The sequence below is a fragment of the Porites lutea genome, chromosome 4 (assembly GCF_958299795.1).
Source record: "Porites lutea chromosome 4, jaPorLute2.1, whole genome shotgun sequence".
NCBI lineage: Eukaryota > Metazoa > Cnidaria > Anthozoa > Scleractinia > Poritidae > Porites > Porites lutea.
Window position 1 is genome coordinate 32125316 of NC_133204.1, and position 21192 is coordinate 32146507.

General features: G+C 38.7%; 1 protein-coding gene across 1 annotated transcript; it reads left to right on the forward strand.

Moving 5' to 3' along the window:
• The first annotated feature begins 417 nt into the window (after positions 1-417).
• Positions 418-19298, forward strand: LOC140935901 (uncharacterized). Its single transcript, XM_073385477.1, has 5 exons — positions 418-545; positions 1316-1355; positions 5645-5946; positions 7779-8028; positions 19030-19298. Exons 2-5 carry the CDS (start codon positions 1350-1352, stop codon positions 19240-19242), a joined length of 771 nt encoding a protein of 256 aa, XP_073241578.1. The 5' UTR covers positions 418-545; positions 1316-1349; the 3' UTR covers positions 19243-19298.
• The last annotated feature ends 1894 nt before the right edge of the window (positions 19299-21192 follow it).

The following is a 21192-nucleotide window of genomic DNA, read 5'->3' on the forward strand; positions in this document are numbered from 1 at the left end:
CCAATATTGAATGACAAGATTGAATAAATAATCTGTGCAATTTTTTTGCTTTTTTCATGCAATACTTAAGGAAGTATCAGCCATCAAGGTACGTACAATTTCTGGGTGTAAAAGAGTTTATTCGACCATCAGTCCATTTGTAAAATTTCGACTTTTTAACATCATATATCAGAAAAGAAAAAAAAAAGAAACGAAATTTTCGGAGAGAGTGTAATTCAGCTATTTTTTCTCACTAATACTTTATGAAATGACTCTTTTGTAACTTTATTAGAAAACTAGAAGTGGGTGCACTTACGTCATCACCACACTCCAATAGTAGCATTGCGTTTGCGCACAGAGCAGGAAGCGTCGATACTCGATACTTAACGCCTATTGGAGGAAGAAAGGGGAGGGAAAGATCTGATGAGAGACCCTGGGAACGAATTGAGGTAAATATTACTGAATTCAGAAACTGTTCATAATTTTGTTTCAAACATCTCGAAGGAGATTTTCTAAAGCATCAGGAATTAATCAAACTCTTCAGAAACAGAAATTGCTTCCGCAAGGTAAGATGACTAAAAACCGTGCTTGAAACAACCTTGCTAAGAGGGAGAGCGGAAAGTTTTAGCGTACACCACCAAAACGATCAAAAGCGATCATTAAAAAATCAATATTTTAGGGCTAAAGACTGATGTGAATGTCATAGCATCAAACAAAAATTAAACGCACTCACAGGCTTTAAAGTGTGATAGAAAAATAGAAGACTTCACCTAGCTGAATTTGAGTTGGAACATTTTAGAAGACCTTTAATAGGAAAAGAAACACACAAACAACAACAAAATTAACAGACAGACAAATCATCAGACCACTAACTCGAGCCAATAGTTTAGAGTATCTTATAAGCAAGGAAAATGGGGATGGATAATTGGATTCAAAATTCTGAAAAAGCTGTTTCTTTAATGGCAGATGTGTAAATCGTCTATGTAATTAAGCAATCAAATGGTTTGAATTTTATTTTGAGGTTACTCTCGTCACTCAGACCGTGTCGTTACGCGTATTTAAGGTTTCTAGATAGCAAGATTTTTCAGTGGTTTCCGTCTTAATATCTCTTAATCAGTAAATACTTTGTGTAATATCAAATTTATGATGAGAACTGTGAGTATTAAGCACCGATAGGAACTGACTCTTTTGTAAATGTCGCAGCAAAATTTTTAATGGCATTTCCTTAATATTAACGAAATATTGATGAGGACCACAGAACTAGAAAAATGTAACAGTAGATAGAAACATGGTTTTCATTTTTGGTTTCACCTGATTGCCATATCTTTATTTTTAGAGGACTGAACACGCACAGACAAGCTTGAAGTATTATGGCGGTAAGACAAATTCAGTAGGCTTTCTGGTCGTTGCATCCGTCGTATAGCCCACAAAACCATTTAATTGTTTGCACTTTATTCTGCGTATTTCCCTTTAGTTTTACTTTATTTTCGGTCATGAATCTGTCAAAACGCGGTGTCAGTTGAATGTTTTGTGTAAACGTTTGAGCAATTATCACCAAAAAAGTTAAACTTCATGGCTAACTGATCAACTTCTAAATAATCAAAATTATTTCAGCCATAGTCGTGCGTGGTGTGACCAAACTGTTCTTTAAACATGACCTGAACAGTGTTTTAAAAGCACTACGAAGTCCTGGAGTAATCCCAACCAATATCACTAATCCGTTGTTAGGCTCGACTGGTTTTTTTTTGAGGGGGTATACTTCCCCACTTAAAGCGTTTACTGCTTCGGCATTAACAAAGATATCGGAAAACGCTTATCACAGTTGTACTATAAAAAGATGAAAAGTTGTTATGATACATGTTTTATTGACATCAGAGTTACCATGGAAACATGATGACGCTACGTTATTTACTTGCCTTTGTATTTCTCGGTACCAGGAGTTTTTTTTTTTTTTTTTTAAATCGCTTAAGGGTGCTTAAGCCTCCTTTAGTTGCCTTGATCATGATAAAGTTTGAGCAAATTCTATGAGAGCGTTTTCGAAATATTTTAAACAAAGTTTTAAGGGTCAGAAAAACACTGAATGAACATGCTATCGATATAATTAGCTAATATCTAAAGAAAATGATGAGGTATGAAACTGATGCAGTTTCATCTTACATTGGTTTGACTTCATCTGAATCTTTGCACGAAAAAAGAGGGAGATTGCTTCGGTCGATTGCGAGAAAAAAGAATTTGATTAGACTACGTTCGGCTGCTTTCTTTACCATTTTTGAGTGTAATTTGGTCCATGCTTACAAATCTCTACTTGCGGTGAGAAAATATATCTAACGCCCTTTTAGAGTTCTGTAAGCTTATATCAAACCTGATACTAGATCAGATCATTGCCTCAAATCTTACAAACGTGAACAAACTTGGCGCATAAATTAACTGTGCTCGCGTTCACGAAATTAGATATATATATTGTTATATAAACACCAATGAAATACCAAGTGAGCTTTCGCGCGAAAACTCCGTTGATATCTTCACATGTGAAAATATCACCGTTACTATGGCTTCATAATAATCCGCACCTTTCAGACCCAAACACTGTTTAAGTAAAATGGTTTGGTATTTCACTGGTTTTTATATAATAAATGGAACATTACATGGTCGCTTGGAGATACGAAATTTCTCTTCTCGTGTTGAAAAAAATATATCACTTGAGACTTTCAAACCCTGACTTACGCATCAAGCAAGCTAGGTGAAAAACAAAAACGATGCCATCCGAAATCGATTCCGACTTTGACAAGCGGCGCATTTCTTAAGCAAAATCTCGATAAACAAACCAGCCATTAATATTAGAAGACCCTTAATAGCAGCTCTATCTCATTTTGTACATCCAGTTGAGAAAGACAGTTAAAAACATCACAAGTTGATACAAAACTCTGAAAGCTTTAGCTGTCAAAGTAAACAAGTTTCAAGATGCAGCATAAGTTTTCCGCATGAACTCACCTATCAAATTTTGAAAAATCAGAGCATAAAAATTGGACGTAGGGCGTGATCAACGCGTGAAGATGGTAAGAAAAGGTCTTCCCCGTCTGTATCTTTAAAGAAGTGGCTGAATTTTCGCGTCCGAGGTCAGTTTGAAATCAAAATCTTAATAGTGCGGGGCCATAGTGACATAAACACAACATATTTCATATGAATTGAAAAAAATATAAACTTGAGCCTGCGATCATTTGAAAACTAGTAACTTGTCAGCGGATAACTTCAAAAAACACTCGACCTCGATGGGTCGTCACCTGAGCCCTCGGTGTGGTCAGGTGATGCTGGTCAGCGGATACCCTGTTATGACAGCTGTCAATTGATCACAACGTTGATATTCAATTAGTTTTCTCCTGGGTTCCCAAACTAGCTAGAAAGTGTGAGAGTAAACATTGATTTCCCTGTGGTACGAACGGATGGTCGCTCGGGCGGTCGGTCGGTGCACGGTCACGTGATAACCAAATATTCTGGGATGGGTAGATTTACTTAGCTATGGGGCTCCACCCACGCACGTGCACTTTGCACGCACTTGTCAGCTCCGCTTTCAATCAATAGGGCAATTCAAAAGGGAAATTAATCGAGTATTGCAGTCATCGGTTTCCCACTCGGCAATCTTGTAAAACAGTAAATAAAGTGCACACATATATATTTTTTAACTAAAATATTTGCTAGCAACTTTGTACGTTACTAAATGACTTTCCCGAGTTTAAATATAGTTGTATGTATATGAATGTAATGGGGCTTTAAATGTCACAAAATTTTCCCCCAGAGTTTGTGTACATGTATTCACCGGCATTGTTTTCAAGTTTTATATGCACGTGCACAACTGAAGCAAATGTAACAATGAATATAAGGTGAGAACATATATTGCAGAAAGGAAACAGAAATGCAACTAATCTTTTGTACAGCGATTTATTCCTGCGTGCCTCCTGATGACAAAGTGACGCTATAGACATTGTTTTGACCATTTCTGCTACATTAGCTTATTCCGGAGATTTCTTTGGAAAGTGATGGAGGGTTCTTTTGAATGCAAATTAAGTTGTGCACTTGTTTATGAAACCTAAAACAAAGCTAGTGAGTAATCAGGACACTCACTTGTAAACACAAAATCTGGAGGAAAATTTGTGGCATTTGATACCCCATTTAATTGCCTTCCTTGTTTTAAGTGTCCTTGAAACTTGGAGGAGATGTACATTGATGATTAATCCCGGGATTCCCGGGTGAAGAAAGTAGCCGACCGTAGGTTAATCAAATTCCTCTGTCTCGCAATCGGCCGAAACAATCTCCCTCCTTTTTCGTACGAAGTTTCAGATAGAATCAAACCACTATGAGACGAAACTTCATTTTCAGACCCCATCATTTTCTTCAGATATTAGCTAATTATGTCGATAACATGTTTATTCATTGTCTTTGTCACCCTTAAAACTTTTTTTCAAAATATTTCGAAAACGCTCTCATAAACTGTGTTCAAACTTTGCCATAATCGATGCAACTAAAGGAAGTAAAAGCTCTTTTAAGCGAGTTCTGAAAGAAAAAACTCCTGGTGCCGAGAAACACAAAGGCAGTTAAAAAACGTAATGGCGTCATTTTGTTGCTATGGCAACTCTGATGTCAATATAACATGGATCATAACAAATTTTCATCTTTATATAATACAGCCGTGGCAACCTTTTTCCGATATCTTTGTCAATGTCGACGTAGTAAACGCTCAAAGTGGGAAAGTATACTCTCTAAAAAATCCAGTCGAGCCACCTTAATGAAACTACAAACAAAGAAAGAAGGGATACACTCCAGTTTATAGATAAGGATATACAATTTATATTACTACCCACCTTTTGTATTTTTAGCAAAGGAAAAACAAGTACCGTAAAATTCCGAAAATAAGCCCCTCCAAATATTAGCCCCCAAAACCAGTAACGCAAACAACCCTCCGTTAAATCGCCCCTCCAAATATAAGCCCCCCGGGGGCTTGTACTTGGAAAATTGCCCTCAAATACAAAGTAAAACAAAGCAAAAACGGTAAATTTACTTCCAACTATAAGGCTAGCCCTATCGATTTTGAAACGCAAATTTCCGTCCATAGATAAGCCCCTCCAAATAAAAGCCCCTCCAAAAATAAGCCCCTCAAAAAGGGTCTATGAAAAATATAAGCCCCGGGGCTTATTTTCGGAATTTTACGGTATTTAAAGCTGAGACGTCACTGTGGCCAAACGGTGTAGCTAAACGATAAAACGGTGGCCACGTAGGAGTTGAAATCTTTTCTTACGTTGACAAATTCTTCTTCGGTAACGATCCCGATATTTTTTGACCCGCGTAAACCGGTACATCCCACTAGGCGTGTGCATCAGACGACTCACACACTGGTTTACATGTAGGTGTTACTCTGCTACTCTGCATAAACCTCTTTGGCTTCTTCCTTGAACCGCCGGTTTAAGTTCTCGCCTCGCCTTGCTTTTTATACGTTATGTAACGAGCCTCCAGTCTTCGTTGCTTTCACTTTTGTCCGGTTTCTATGTAATTAACCAGATCAGTGGAAGAGATCTTCCTACATTTCCAGCACTATCATCATCATCAGCATCATCATCGTCATCATCATCATCATCATTATAATTATTATTATTCTTATTGTCTCACATTTTAGTTGATTGACAAGTTGTTACGTGAATTCGCAAAGGAAAATTTTGGCGATAAAGAGGGACATTATATCCCTGTTGTCTATGGCCGAACTCAAGATATTAAGTTATTTACTCTGGTGGTAAGGGAATCTAGGTACGTTCTGGAACGTCCGTTCAGACGATATACATACAAAGTTGTGACGGGACTAGAACATTGCGTAGCAGATGGCAAGAGGGAAGAATATGAAGCCTTGAAGAAAAAAAAGGTTCAAAAACATAATGAGATGGCATCAGTGGAGGAAAGTGAAGATGGCAGCGGTGCTACAAGGTAAATTAACGTCACTGAAACATTACCCTGTAACATTTACTAGTTTTTGCCTAGTTACAGTTATTAATTTTCATAACTTACTTTAACCTGCATCAATGGCTTTCTCAAGCTCAATTTGTTATCTCGTAAGTTTTTTACTCTAGATTTTTTTGTGAACAAATTTGCCCCGTAGTCGCTTAACATGTTTGATCTTTAAAATCTTATACAATTTACGTTGATAACTATAAATTCATTTATTTAAGTGTGATGTGCTTTTAGTAGCTATTGTCACGCCATTTGGCTATTATTTATTACTCTATGCTCACTAAATCCGTGTGCAGAGAAATGCAAGGTAATTTATACCAAAGGATGAATTAAAGTGAATGTGATATAGCCATATACCAGTAATCCATTTAGAGGAATAAACCAGCTCGCTTCCTTTCACGGGTTACTTCCGGCATGTGACCCCTATCACACTAAATAATTTGCTCAGCCAATCAGATAAAAGCTGTCACATAAACAGTGCTTTAGTAAAACAGCAGTTCATGTGCTTTTGTCGTGGAACAAAATAATCTACCACACGCTTTTATCGCTATTTGATTCTCTATTATGGTTTTCTTAGTTTTTTTTCTTCTTCTTTTTTTTTTTGCTTTATCGCTGCAATCCTGAGAACAGCATATAGGACTAATTATTGTTTCATTCACTGCAAATCCATGGACAGTTGCCATGGAGATATAACAATGAAAAAACAGGATTTTTCACCAAGAAAAATCAATCTAAGCTGACACCCCTACACGCACTGCACTTAGTAATATATTTTTAGCTTGTATTAACAAATTTTAGTTCAGCCTCACTCCCCCGGAGTTCTTATGAAGTTTCTACTTCTACCTACAGAAGGATTCAAGTTTCCTTCTAAAATAAGAAGGGGTTTTTCCTGACGGGTAGCAGACACCCAATCATAACTATGATTAGTAATCATACCTTTATATATTAGTTGAACATGAGCTTACGATGAAGTGCTCCAATACTTATGACCTTTGCCCCATAGGCTCTTGTTACTCCTTAATCCAGGGAATTGGTAATCAACAGAGCCCTTTTCACCCCTCTGTACCCAAGGGGGGTTATCACCTCTCAATCTCAACCTTGGGAGGGAGGGAGAATTATCACTCCCTATGGAGGATTACCGCCTCTCACAACCCTGAGGGATTATCACCTCTCACGACACTGAGGGATTATCACTCCGAGGAAGGATTGTCACCTCTCGCTACCCGGGGGGATCATCACTCAGACATAGGTTTAGCACCCCTCACTACCCTGAGGGATTGTCACTCTGAGGGAGGATTATCACCTCTCTTTACCCTGGGGGATTATCACTCAGACAGAGGATTAGCAACCCTCACTACGCTGGAGGATTATCACTCCGAAAGAGGATTATCACCTCTCACCACCCTGGGGGCTATCACCTCCTGGAGAGGATTATCAACTCTCATGAACCTGAGGGATTATAACACCCTAGAGGGAATGTTTTGTGTTGCGAAAGTCATTCTAACTCTTTATTCCCTTAAGAAATACTGTAGAATGTAATCAGTTGTAAAAAGTCCCCTCTCTTAATTAATTTTCGTCAATGTATTTGTTGTGGTTCAGTTTCATCCTTGGTTTAAATTTTATTTTCTTTTGTTTTTGGGTATGGTAATATATGATAATGATTTTGAAACAAAAGAAAATAAAATTTAAACCAAGGATAAATTTAACCACAACATATTAATTTTTCTATTAATGAAAATTTACCCAGTAGTACAGCACCAACATTCTGTCCTGTTCCTCATACGAAATTTTTTTGCTTCTTGATTCAGCTCCTTTGCAGTTGGAGCCCAAGCTGCTGATATTGCCAATATTGAGATCAAGATAAATGAAGACCTGGGATCCCTAGAGCTCGGGGAAATTGATCATGAATACATAGTTGACCCAGACGTACGTGAAGTGTTGGCCAAAACAGAACTAGATATTAATAAAACAGAAGCGTTTGAAGACGAACAACTGCGTTTGGTAACCTCAGTGATTTACAGTCAGCGATTTGCAGTTAAAGGCAACAGAAAAATCAAGGTATTTTAGCCGTTGGAAACTATCTTCTTTTTCCTTTTCTTCTTCCTCTTCTTCTTACTACTACTACTAGTATTATTATTATCATTATTATTATTATTTTATTATACAGTGATGAACTACTATTATTACTATCATTATTATTATTATTATTATTATTATTATTATTATATAGTGATGAACTACACTGTAGAGAATGAAAGGGAGATAGATACATCTAATTAGGACTCTTGTTGTCACCCCCATTTTATCAATAAGCGAGCTTACTCGCTGTGACGCTGTGGGTATAAGTTACTTGTGAATCATAACAGGCCAGAGCCCCGATTTTAAGTACTAGGCGACTTTGAAAGACGCGTGCTTCACATATTTGTGGCGGATTAGAATGCCGGCTTGGTCGGAAGCCCTTTGTTTAAAACATGGCGGGATACTCGCAGCTTAAGGCAAGCATGTGCCTTGTAGCTGTCAACATAATGCTTTTTAATTACATTCTGTCATAATTAACAAAACCTGATCGATGTTTGATTGAAAGTAATTGTACAAATCTGGTACCAGACAAACCGCTTTTAAAAAACAAAAAAACAAAACTAGTTTATGGTTATTTCTCATTAATTTCACTTATCAAAACAAATATTTAATTTTATCAGTTTTCCCGTTTCTTTCAAAACATCCGTCATTTCCGGGCGTTTCACTGTAGTCAATGAAAGACACGTTTTATCAGTCTTCTTTTACGCGGGAATATCAAAATTTCCATCTTTCAAAGGCGATGAACCAAAGTTCGCAGGATACCAAAGCGCCAAAGGCGCACGATGCAGTCCCGGTGTTTTGTGAGCACCCGTTAAAAATATTGAACGCCAAAACTATCAAGTTTTGGTACTGCGAAGGGCAGCTAGTTTCTGTACCCAAAGGTTAGTGCATGGACAGGCTATCGAAAGAAAATAAAAGGGATGCTTGCCCAATGGATAGCAGGCCTAACTACGCAAATAAATGCCTCATTACATCCTTGTCTGCGAGGTTAGTACTAAATTTACTCTCTAGAATACATTACACAACTCAATCAGTAACACTTTGCAAGTAGAATTGGCGATCAGTGTGGGCAATTTATATTTCTAAGGGACGTCCGTCGCACAAAGAGTTAACGCGCGGCGCTTTTTAGTCAATGACTGACATAAGAGTTTCCTCACAATCGACCCAGTTAGAGTGCGATAATGTGCGCGTGAACTTTGCCTACAACTGGCAATAAGCTGAATAAACCGGAAGCTGAACACCATGAATAAGTTACTAAATCACATCGCTCAGGTTTTTAGGTGGATATTAAAAATCGTATTTTCTCAAGTACCGGAGGGGTTTTTCGCGCATTCTGTTGCGCAGTTTGGCAGTGCTATACCGAGCATCAGACAGGTAACGCACCGAAAGCCACCATTTTACTCTTCTTCTACCAAACAGTTTTCCTGCAATGGTCTTAGTACTGGTCCCGTTGCCGAAGCCTTGCACGAGCAAGATACGGTAATCGAGAGTCGAGAATCGAGAAGCGATATTGTACTCGGGACAAGAAAAGGTCGCCGTCCATGGACCAACTGATGCAATGCTAGAGCTTCAAGCTGCTGAGAATCGCCAATTCTGGATTACAACCAGTGAAGGAACTCCTGAGAAGCGTCCAAATTATAAAGGAACTTTGGAGGCCAGTCAGCCACGGTGATTGTCGCACCACGCATAAAGTAGAATAAATTTGTTAGCCTGGTCTTGTCTTTGACACAAATCACGTAAAACTATAAAGAAGTTGCCACTATGAACTCGGGAAAATGAAAAGTCAATAATACTATGGTTGACGACTGACAGTTTAAAAGAGAGACAACCTTCACCTCAGAATCTTGGGCGCGCCGCCTGTAAGCTCTGAGGGAGAGGGACGCCCCATTATTTGGCCTATTTCAAAAATAAATGACAACACAAAAATAACCTACAAAAATAATTTGGATTATAACCGACATTTTAAAAGAAAGACTACCTTCACCCCAGAATCTTGGGCGCGCCGCCTGTAAGCTCTGAGGGAGAGGGAAGCTCCATAATTTGGCCTATTTCAAAAACAAATGACAATACAAAGATGACCTACAAAAATAATTTGGATTATAACCGACATTTTAAAAGAAAGACTACCATCACCTCAGAATCTTGGGCGCGCCGCCTGTAAGCTCTGAGGGAGAGGGAAGCTCCATAATTTGGCCTATTTCAAAAACAAATGACAATACAAAAATAACCTACAAAAATAATTTGGATAAATGACCGACATTTTAAAAGAGAGACTACCTTCACCTCAGAATCTTGGGCGCGCCGCCTGTAAGCTCTGAGGGAGAGGGAAGCCCCATAATTAATTCGGCCTATTTCAAAAACAAACGACACTACAAAAATAACCTTCAAAAATAATTTGGATTATAACCGACATTTTAAAAGAAAGACTACCTTCACCTCAGAATCTTGGGCGCGCCGCCTGTAAGCTCTGAGGGAGAGGGTAGCCCCACAATTTGGCCTATTTCAAAACAAATGACAGTACAAAGATGACCTACAATAATAATTTGGATAATGACCGACATATCAAGAAAGAGACTACCATCACCTCAGAATCTTGGGCGCGCCGCCTGTAAGCTCTGAGGGAGAGGGTAGCCCCATAATTTGGCCTATTTCAAAACAAATGACAGTACAAAGATGACCTACAATAATAATTTGGATAATGACCGACATTTCAAAAGAGAGACTACCTTCACCTCAGAATCTTGGGCGCGCCGCCTGTAAGCTCTGAGGGAGAGGGTAGCCCCATAATTTGGCCTATTTCAAAACAAATGACAGTACAAAGATGACCTACAATAATAATTTGGATAAATGACCGACATTTTAAAAGAGAGACTACCTTCACCTCAGAATCTTGGGCGCGCCGCCTGTAAGCTCTGAGGGAGAGGGTAGCCCCACAATTTGGCCTATTTCAAAACAAATGACAGTACAAAGATGACCTACAATAATAATTTGGATAATGACCGACATATCAAGAAAGAGACTACCATCACCTCAGAATCTTGGGCGCGCCACCTGTAAGCTCTGAGGGAGAGGGTAGCCCCATAATTTGGCCTATTTCAAAACAAATGACAGTACAAAGATGACCTACAATAATAATTTGGATAAATGACCGACATTTTAAAAGAGAGACTACCTTCACCTCAGAATCTTGGGCGCCGCCTGTAAGCTCTGAGGGAGAGGGTAGCCCCAAAATTTGGCCTATTTCAAAACAAATGACAGTACAAAGATGACCTACAATAATAATTTGGATAATGACCGACATATCAAGAAAGAGACTACCATCACCTCAGAATCTTGGGCGCGCCACCTGTAAGCTCTGAGGGAGAGGGTAGTCCCATAATTTGGCCTATTTCAAAAACAAATGACACTACAAAAATAACCTACAAAAATAATTTGGATAAATGACCGACATTTTAAAAGAGAGACTACCTTCACCTCAGAATCTTGGGCGCGCCGCCTGTAAGCTCTGAGGGAGAGGGAAGCCCCATAATTAATTCGGCCTATTTCAAAAACAAATGACACTACAAAAATAACCTTCAAAAATAATTTGGATTATAACCGACATTTTAAAAGAAAAACTACCTTCACCTCAGAATCTTGGGCGCGCCGCCTGTAAGCTCTGAGGGAGAGGGTAGCCCCACAATTTGGCCTATTTCAAAACAAATGACAGTACAAAGATGACCTACAATAATAATTTGGATAATGACCGACATATCAAGAAAGAGACTACCATCACCTCAGAATCTTGGGCGCGCCGCCTGTAAGCTCTGAGGGAGAGGGTAGCCCTATAATTTGGCCTATTAAGTAAAAAACAAGTAGCAATAGAAAGATAACCTGTAATAATAATTTTTGGATTATGATTGACATTTCAAGGAGACTAAAATAACTGATATAGAAACCATACTGTATCTGTGACGTTGATTATACAGATCGCCCAAGCGACCACGAATATGTTGAAGTGGAAGAAAATCTGGAGTAATCCAGCGTGTTGGGCTCCTGCCAGCGAATAAGATTTTGGCGGGATTTCGACAGAGCTTGGCGGGCTTTTTGGAGAGTAATTTGTCACTGGAGGCACATCGACACTTACATCGTCTTAAGCCAGAGAAAAAAGACTTGAATCCTTCGCCGTTTGATCAAAAAGGTCGTCCATTGAATCAGATAATCGGTCTTGCTGTTCCTCAAGGAGATGTGAAGTAGAGCTCGAGCTCTTGCTTTCGTTTACACCGGCGACTATAAAATGTGCGTTGTTGACGGCCTTTCTCAAACGTTCAAATAGAGATGATGTAAAAATTTCTTTGGTCAGGGTCTTTTCCACGCAGAGTTCCTTCCAAACCAGAGAAAGATGTGCCAGCAGAGAGTGTATTCCTACTTGTGGCTCCTCAGTAAAACTTGATACGCCGACTCGCCGTTTTCGCTTCGAAGGTCGCCAATGTTGACACGGCATACTACTCTTGAAAGAAGTTAAATAAGCCATCGGAGCACTATCTTCTTAAAAGAAAGCACTTGAAAAACCATCTAAAGCGTATCAAGCCTATTTGAATCTAAATGCGGCGAGAAAACTGTAGTTATCAATTGCGAAGCCAGCCGCGAAGATCGACTTCCAAATTTTCAATCGACCGTGAAATGAATTTATAATACCCAAATAGTCTGATCAAATTTCGCGTTTCCTTGAGATGTCTGGTTCGTTTAATCAGAAGTACAAAGTTCCTTGGCAGGCAATGTGTCCGGCGCTCTCCAAAGGTGTCTGGAGGAGTGCTTAAAACTAATTACGAAAGCAACGCCTGCCTGTTATTGGAAACCAATCTGCGGTGGTTGCTGTGGAGATTAGGCCTCCTCGGGCGCGCATTAAAATCGGGGCTCTGGCCTGTTATGGCTATTTTGGTTTTCGAGTTACATGAAGTTAATTGGAGAGATTTGTTGAGTTAAGTTAATGGCCTGTTGCTGTTAAATGAAAGTTTTAAGCTCGGGAAAGTTGCAACACTTTCCCCTATCTTTATAAAACTTTACCGGATGTAACTGTCTTGCTTCTGAGCTTGTTGTTTTTCCAGATTAGGACCATGATTACAAAACCGGGTTGGCCCTCCTTTTTTTGAAATGCGGAAAGGAGATTAAGCGCAAGAATGAACCCTGTGTTATGATTATATGCAACCAATTTGGCTAGTTTAGCTGAGATGCCGGTATCGGGGTGGCGGAAAATCGGGATAAAAGTCGGCTCCACAAAAGCAAGCCAGTCCGGCTGATGTAATCAGGCTCTTAACGCCAGGCCCATTAAGGGGGTACTCCGGATGTCAATTAGCGGGGATGATTGAAGGGGGACAAAAATCAAACCCCCAAGATATCCCTAGGCCTTTCAACAAAACCCCCAAAAGTTCCCTGGACCAAACATTTATCCCCCCAAACAATCTCAGAGCTAAAAGAGAAGCTCCCGTTGATAAATTTATGATTTAAATCAAACAATTAACCTGTAATCCACAATTAGGGCACATTCCTGTGAATTTTGAGGGAAAGGCTGAGTGATTTTAGAGAAAAAGAATTTGCAAACAGTTCAAGGGTTAAACAAATTTTACATCGAGTTAATAGTCTTTATGTACACCCAAAAAATAGCAATCATCTTCGATCACAGTAGATTAGGCCTGGAAAACAAATTCTTCCTAAAGAAAATAAGCTAATCGCTTACCTACGAACACCTTTATTTTTAATAATAAGGTTAATTGGACATCCCCGAAATATAATTTTATGCTATAAAGGCCGATTATAAGACACGATAGTCCTTGGTGGCAGCAACTTTACACGTTGAAGTACTGTAAGCGAGGCCAAAATAAAAAATCAGGCCGGATTTTTTAGGTTCGGTAAGCGAAGTATTTCGAATGAAAGATGAACATTTCAGCTTTAAGATGAAAGTTTTGGCGAGTTTACAGCTTGTGAAACAGTTGCAGAAGGCGCCCGTTCTGTTCAGGTGAGTAAACTTTTCATGGCTGATATTAATACGCGGTTTACTGCGCAGTAAAAAAAAAAGTTTGTAATAATCAAAGAAACTTTCTTATAATTATTTAAAGTGAAGATACTTAGGGTAGTCAGGTTGTTAGAAAATTTATTAATTCTTCTTGAAATTCGATTTGTTTAGAATAACGGAGGCCGGAAACATTCACTAAGTATTGTCAGGTGCCCAATATCAGGCCAGTTTTTTCCTTGCTGTGCAAAATCGATAAAATAGCTGCGTACATTATCCGGATAGCTCTATTTCATATCTATAACTATAATTAAAGCGTAGGATATATGATATAATCTGCATAATGCAATTCTACTCAACTCCTTATGGAAATTTTCTTCACTCATTCAGAGGCGACCTGATTTCGTGTGCGCGGCTTGCTTCGCGTGACTGCATTTTCTATATATAACCAGAAGCGTCGGAGTTGAACCGGGAATTCTCATACTTTCCCCAGTTGTTACTACTAGCATTGGGTTGCAACGGTTTGAAAAATTTCTCAAAGAGATTGAAAAACCTGAAAGAAGGAGGAATTAGTGCCAGAAAGCAGGCCAAATGTGGGGACTGAGCATAAAGAAATTAAAACTGCAGGCCAGACTAAATAGACCTTGCCACGGTTTTCGACGCCATCTTGACGAGTGGGCAAACAAGTGAGAAATTACAGTGTTTGTATGAGAATCTAATGTTGAATAATATTCGTAAAACGGCTGTTCTGAACAAAATATCAATTGTAAACTTGAGCTACAAAGCAAAGGATCGTCCCAAAAAAAATTTAGGGGCGTACCTGTGCTTAAATTTCTCCAGAGGCTTTCTTTAGATTTTCCATATATTTGTCTGTAATTTTCCCGGGACTTTCTTACAGACAAGTGTATAGACAATTTTAAAAAGTGGTTCTAGGTCTTCTAGTGAATGTAACGACCTCAATTTTTTTCAGAAGAATCCCTAGGAGTGAAGCTTTAGTTTACAACTTTTTTTTTTTTTTTTCAGAACAACCGTTCTAAGGAAATTATTCGACATTAGATCCTCATACAATCACTGTAATGTATCACGCGCTTGCCTACTCGTCAAGATGGCGTCCAAAACCGTCACAAGGTCTATAGGAGAGTGACCTTTGACCGATTGACGGCCCTTCGCCAGTTTGTTTGTTTGTTTTTTTTAATTTTAGCAAAAAATGAAGGAAAAGCTTGGAAACCGCGGCTTTGGCTTGTCCACGGATGAGTTCCTTAAATCAGTGAAAACGTTCCTAGTCAAGAAAGTAAGAACTATACCATTTAACAGCCGCTCGCGTCCCCCACAACACCCCAGTCTTTTGTTATGGTTTATTTCACGATGCTAGGTCCAGATCGATTGATATTTTTGGAATCGATGGCCAGTCACTTTTTCACAAGTGCAAGAGAAGCTTATAAGTCGCTTCCCTGTCGAAATTTATGTATAATTATGTTGTTATTGTTGTGGCGGGATACTGGGCCAGGTGGCCTGATACTAGGCAATATAGGAGCTCTGCAAAAAATATTAATTTCGCGATGGAAACGAAGGCAAAAAAATTAAACTGTCTTTCTTCACATTAAGGACTAAATAGATTTTCTCTTGGCCAAATTTCAAAGCTCTTGCAACTAAGAAAGGAAAGTTATTGCAGTGTTACACTGAAGTGGCCGGATCCTGGGCAACATATATACTAACAATCAATAAAAGAAATATAATTAGGTCGGTGAAAAATTTACAGACTGAGACAACGACAACAATTTTCAATCACGAAGAAAAGTACTGAGAGTAAAGTGTCTCTGCGAAGATCCTGAGTTTTTAAGCATATATTAAAGCTTCTAGTTAATACCTTGCAGATTTAATATAAGCTTATGTTTTAACCCGGCTTCCCAGTATTTGCTATTTTTAAAGCTAAAACTTTATTCTTCGGAACGCTTTCTTTGTATTTGCGGTCAGAAAATGTCTAGAGGCTTTTTAAAGTTCTGTAGGCTTATATCAAACCCGATCAAATCTTACAACCTGCATAAAAGTGAGTGAACTAGCCGCATAAACTGCGCTCGACTGAAATAATAATAATAATAATAATAATAATAATAATAATAATAATAATAATAATAATAATAATAATAATAATAATAATGATAATAATAAAACATCAAATACAATAATTATTCAGGCCTACCAGGTCGAGATGCAGGTCCTGAAAGCCATCAAATAAGACCAGAATCGCTTGAGACTTACGCATCAAGCAAGGTGAAGTGAGTATTAAGCTGATTTTTGAAAGAGATGCTTTCCGAGATGGAATTTCCGATAAGGGGTGCATTTCTTAACCAAAAACCCTATAAGCAAACTAGCCATGAATAACAAAATATTCTTGGCAGCAGCTGTATTTCATGTTGTACATCAAGTGGAAAAAGACAGTTAAAGCTATCACAAGATGACACAACACTGTGTCAGCTTCAACTATCGAAAAACAAGTTTCCAGATGCTGCATAAGTTTTCCGCATGAACTCACCTGTCATATTTTGACTAATCAAAACATACTTCATATAGATTTAGCCTGGGCTAAAAAAAAGCTCTCATTAGTCTAATATCTATAGTTTACTCAAATAAAATATAAAATCGCGTAATGCCAAGCGGCGACGGCAACAAAAACAGCCCCAAAAAAATCAGGCCTAATTAGTAAAAAAAAAACACTTTGCTCGCGCAGCACACTTTTTTGTACATTTCTTTGCCATCTTTTTGGCCCGACTGCAACGAGAAACTTCCGAGGATGCCTTTATACCGAGCCCGGACTCGACGCAGAACTCGACAGTTTTTCGCTTTTCCGCCATTTTCACGCCCTGCAAGTCCCATGACCACTAAAAGGAGGATTTTCGTGGCAATCATGGAAGGAAAGCTCGAGTTAGGGTTTGGTTAGGGTTGGGGTTAGGGTTAAGTTAGGGTTAGGGTTAGGTTGGCGTGAGGGTTAGGGTTAAGTTAGAGTTAGGGTTAGGTTGGGTTTAGTGTTAGGGTTAAGCCTAGTTTCCTTATGATCGTCCAGATCGTCCCGATCATCCCAGTAGTCTCAAATAATAGGGAACTTAAGATCCGATGACGGCGACGCTAACGCGATCTTCAAAAAAAGCAATAGATTAAGATTAGCAAAACAATAACTTTGCACGTGCATCACGCTTTTTTGTACATTTCTTTGCAGTCATTGCATGACTAGGACTTGAAAATGCCTAATTTTACGTTTCTGGATTACGTAAACAAGCTGCTGCGAAATTTTCGTTCTCATTCTGAACTTGGATATGGTTTTTAGGGATTCAACTGCAGGAGAGTTCGCCTACTTTTGAGAAAGTAAGTGAGTTGGAACTGTCGCAATGAAGATTGAATGAATGTTAATTTAATTTTTGAGTGATGTGTTCGTTGCTGTCGCCGTCCTTAACGTTTAGACGATTAAATAGATCATATGGAAACGCTACCCGGACGATTACAAACGACCTGGACGACTGAAACGACCCCGATCGCTTGGATAGAGTTGAGTTCTATATGGTCGACGATTCAGAGGACGATCATGTGAATTTTGAAGCGATCATATGGAAACGCTCTCAGACAATTAAGACGATTGGGACGATCAAAGGCTATCCCAGAAATCATCACTTTTATTCCAAATCGAGAATAAATTTGGCCTGGGCGACGCTGAAGTCGAAAACAAAAATAATAATAATACAAAAATGTTCGCACCACGTATGCTGGGCGCTATTTGAAATTAGCTTAAGTCAGTACAGTAACATCAAGTTCTCGAAGTGATACTACAGTCGTGGAACTCTTCTAGCAGCTCGACGCCGTAAAATGGAGAGAAAAAGCAGATAGCGAGGCGCTGAGTTCGCTCTCCGATTAAAATCCATGATTATGTTTGGCGTGTTTGCGAAACACGCGCAAAAATTCTACTGTCTCACCCAAAGAAATTGCTGATGCCCCCGCGTGTCTTGTCTTTAAGGCGATCGAGGCGATGAGATGGAAACTACCAATCGTCCAAGTCGTCCTGATCGCCACGAAATTTTTTGAAACGACTGGGGCGATCGGGACGATCGGGACGATCATATGGAAACCAGACTTTAGAGTAAGGTTAGGATTAGGGTAAGGAGATTACGAGTTAGGCTAGGTTGATGTAAGTTTATCTCGAAAGTTCCAGAAACTTCCTAGTTACACTTTTTATGTGTTCCTGTTCACTTTTTTCTTTCGCTGCCGCTCATTTTCACCTTGATAGCCGCTAGCATTTCCCCTTTTTCTCACCGCCGCTATAAAATTTTGATGTTTTTTTCCCCAAAGAAATTGGTCTCCTTTGTTTTTTACTCTCGCTCTAGCTCTTTCTCTATTATCCATGTCAATGTAGACAATAAAATTTAGTCGAAAGAAAGAATCGGCTTTGTTGTTGTTGTATTTATCGCTAAAAGTCCGAGAAGCTATGCGATTTATCGCCGAAACATGTCGAAACGTACGGGTGCTCGAAATGCAAAATTTAATCCCTGCTAATATATGAAGGGATGGACGTACGTAGGGACATACGCCTCACGGACGATTTTCTCAGGACCAAAATTTCTTGGATGCATAGATTGCCAAATTTTCTTACCCATGGTGCTCCTCTACGCGCCCTTCGCGCAAGCGAGAGCTACGCTATTAAAACAGCCTCAAAACAGGCTTGGTTGTGATTCGCAGAGCCACAAGGCGGGGATACGCAGGCACTACCGCGAATCTTCAGAATGTGTTGAATACCCAAAAAATATATTTTAAATCAAGCCACCCCCAAACAATAATTGTCAAAGTTTCCTAACCAAAAAAATTCGGGAAGAAAAGATTTCTATTATCCCCGTCACTTGAGATCCACAGTACGCCCCCTTCCCCCCGGGCCAGGCTTTCTTAAAATCTCGCTATTGCGTAGGCAAAAAATACTCTATTCAAATGACTTGTTTGTATCAATTTTAAAGGTGGAAACAGATGCAGGAATCAATATCCCTGGGTATGTCCTCTCTCAGATAAAAGGAAAGTACAAAAATGTGAATATCCCTCCAAATATTGCAACAAGGGCGAATACACGAGGTCCAATCCTGTTCCAGTGTTGCCGTGTTGTCTTGAACAAGGACAAAAATCGATTGGAACTCCCCAAGGGAGAGGGTGTTGGTAAACCTGTAAACAGATGAAAAGAAGACGAGGAGGAGGAGTACAAAAACACCGCAGTCAGCTTGGTGGATGACATGGAGAGTTCCCGCACCAAATCAAATGTATTTTAAAACTGTTTGTGAAGTAGTTTAAAGCTATTTAAACGATTTAAAAACTATTTTTACCACAATTTGAGGTATTTTTATTATATTTCACGACTAAAACCAAAATAGCGTTAAAAGTTTGAATTGTATTTGACATTTATTTGAATAATATTTATAACATTTTCCCAGGTTTTCCTTGTGTTTGCATTATATTTGCTATCAAAACTACATTTTAAATACAGTACTTTAACTATATTTTCGAAAGAGAGTACTTTCGAGTCGCTAATTTTTTTTTAAATACCGTATTTAAACTGCATTTTGGAAAGAAGAACCTAATCACAAAGATTTAAAAAGTAGTTTTTATAAGTAAAGTTCAAAATCAGGTTTCACTTAGGATGTTTAAAGACTATTTTGAATATACTTCCTCGTCTACGACCTTAAACAGCTCATAAGTAGCATAGTCAAAACATTTTTGAAGAAGGTTTAAAAGGCAGTTCAATTTAAATTGTGATTTGAAATAACGAACATCTTGAAATCTCTCCAAACAGGATTAAAACTGGCTGTTTTTACTGTATTTTCACAAACTATCCTCATTTAAAAGGTATTTAAATGGAAACCTGTTTCCAAACCTAACTTAAACAGGCTGTTTATAGGGTGTTTTGAAAAAACCCGGCTGTCCTATGGTAAGAAATATACTTCAAAGGAAAAAAAGTCAACCAGATTTATTTTCAAACAGATTTTAAATAGTGTTTTTGGGGTATTTTTAAAAATTGATACCCTCAGTAACGGACTTGAAAAACAAAATGCAATATAGACATGCAGACACAGTCTGCCAAAAGAAATAAGAACCCGTCGTCTAGACAGAGCCCATTCTACAAACGCACTATTCGTATAGATAAGCCATCTCGACAGAAGTTTTTCGTCGTCAATCCAAAAGAAAATTGATGAGAATTCTCAATTCTGGACACATGTGATTTCTAATCGTGCGCGTACTTAAGTGCGAATGTCCGTAAAAATCGAGCAACCGGCGGCCAAGGTCAAAAATTAAATTTCGCTCATATCTTGTCCAAACATACTTATTAGTAAGTAACTAAACGTGGTGTAGTTTGTGTTTCAAATGGCCGCTTGGATTTGGAGAAAATCGACAAAATCAATTTTCGTGGTCGGCGCCTTGAAAACAACCAAAATTTGAGGCAAAACGAGGCGGTCTCAAAACTTCGTTCGCACGCAAAAAGGAAGAAAGCGTGGTAAAATATTCCCCGATAAATCAATTTATAAAGGGTTTTAGCCCTAGTATGGCGGTTAATTCTTATCTTAACGATAATGTGGAAGGTAAACAATTTTATTTTAGTTTTCAACGAAGTTTAAATTTAGACCTAAAGTCGCGAGTTAATTTTTAGGCATGTGCTACACCTTGGTTTTTCCTGAAACTCAAGCTATAAGTTAGTTAAACATTGTACTAAAACATATGTAAGAACTGGCTTGGGTAATTTAATTTACGCTTCAGACGAACCTTCTGAACTTGAACAAATTTTGAGTGAAATATGTGACATTTCCATAATTCACCAACGCCTTGCCGTTGCCGAAAGGCATCATTGACATTTCTTGAGAAGAAACCTGATGTACCTCGATAGTACGATAGTTAATTTGCTAACACGCCATAGAAATTAACTTACCTTTATAGTTTGGGACACTTGTTTTACTTTTTCTACTCTCGAGCTCCAAACTTCTGCTGACGCTAAGGCATTTTGTTATTTGACTTCTAACGAGAGGTCATTGGAGATGGGCCAGGTTATTGAAATGTCACACAAACCGAATGAGAGTAATGATCTAAATTCTTAAGGTGGTTGAACAAAATATTTCACCGGAAAAATATGTTTTTAAGAC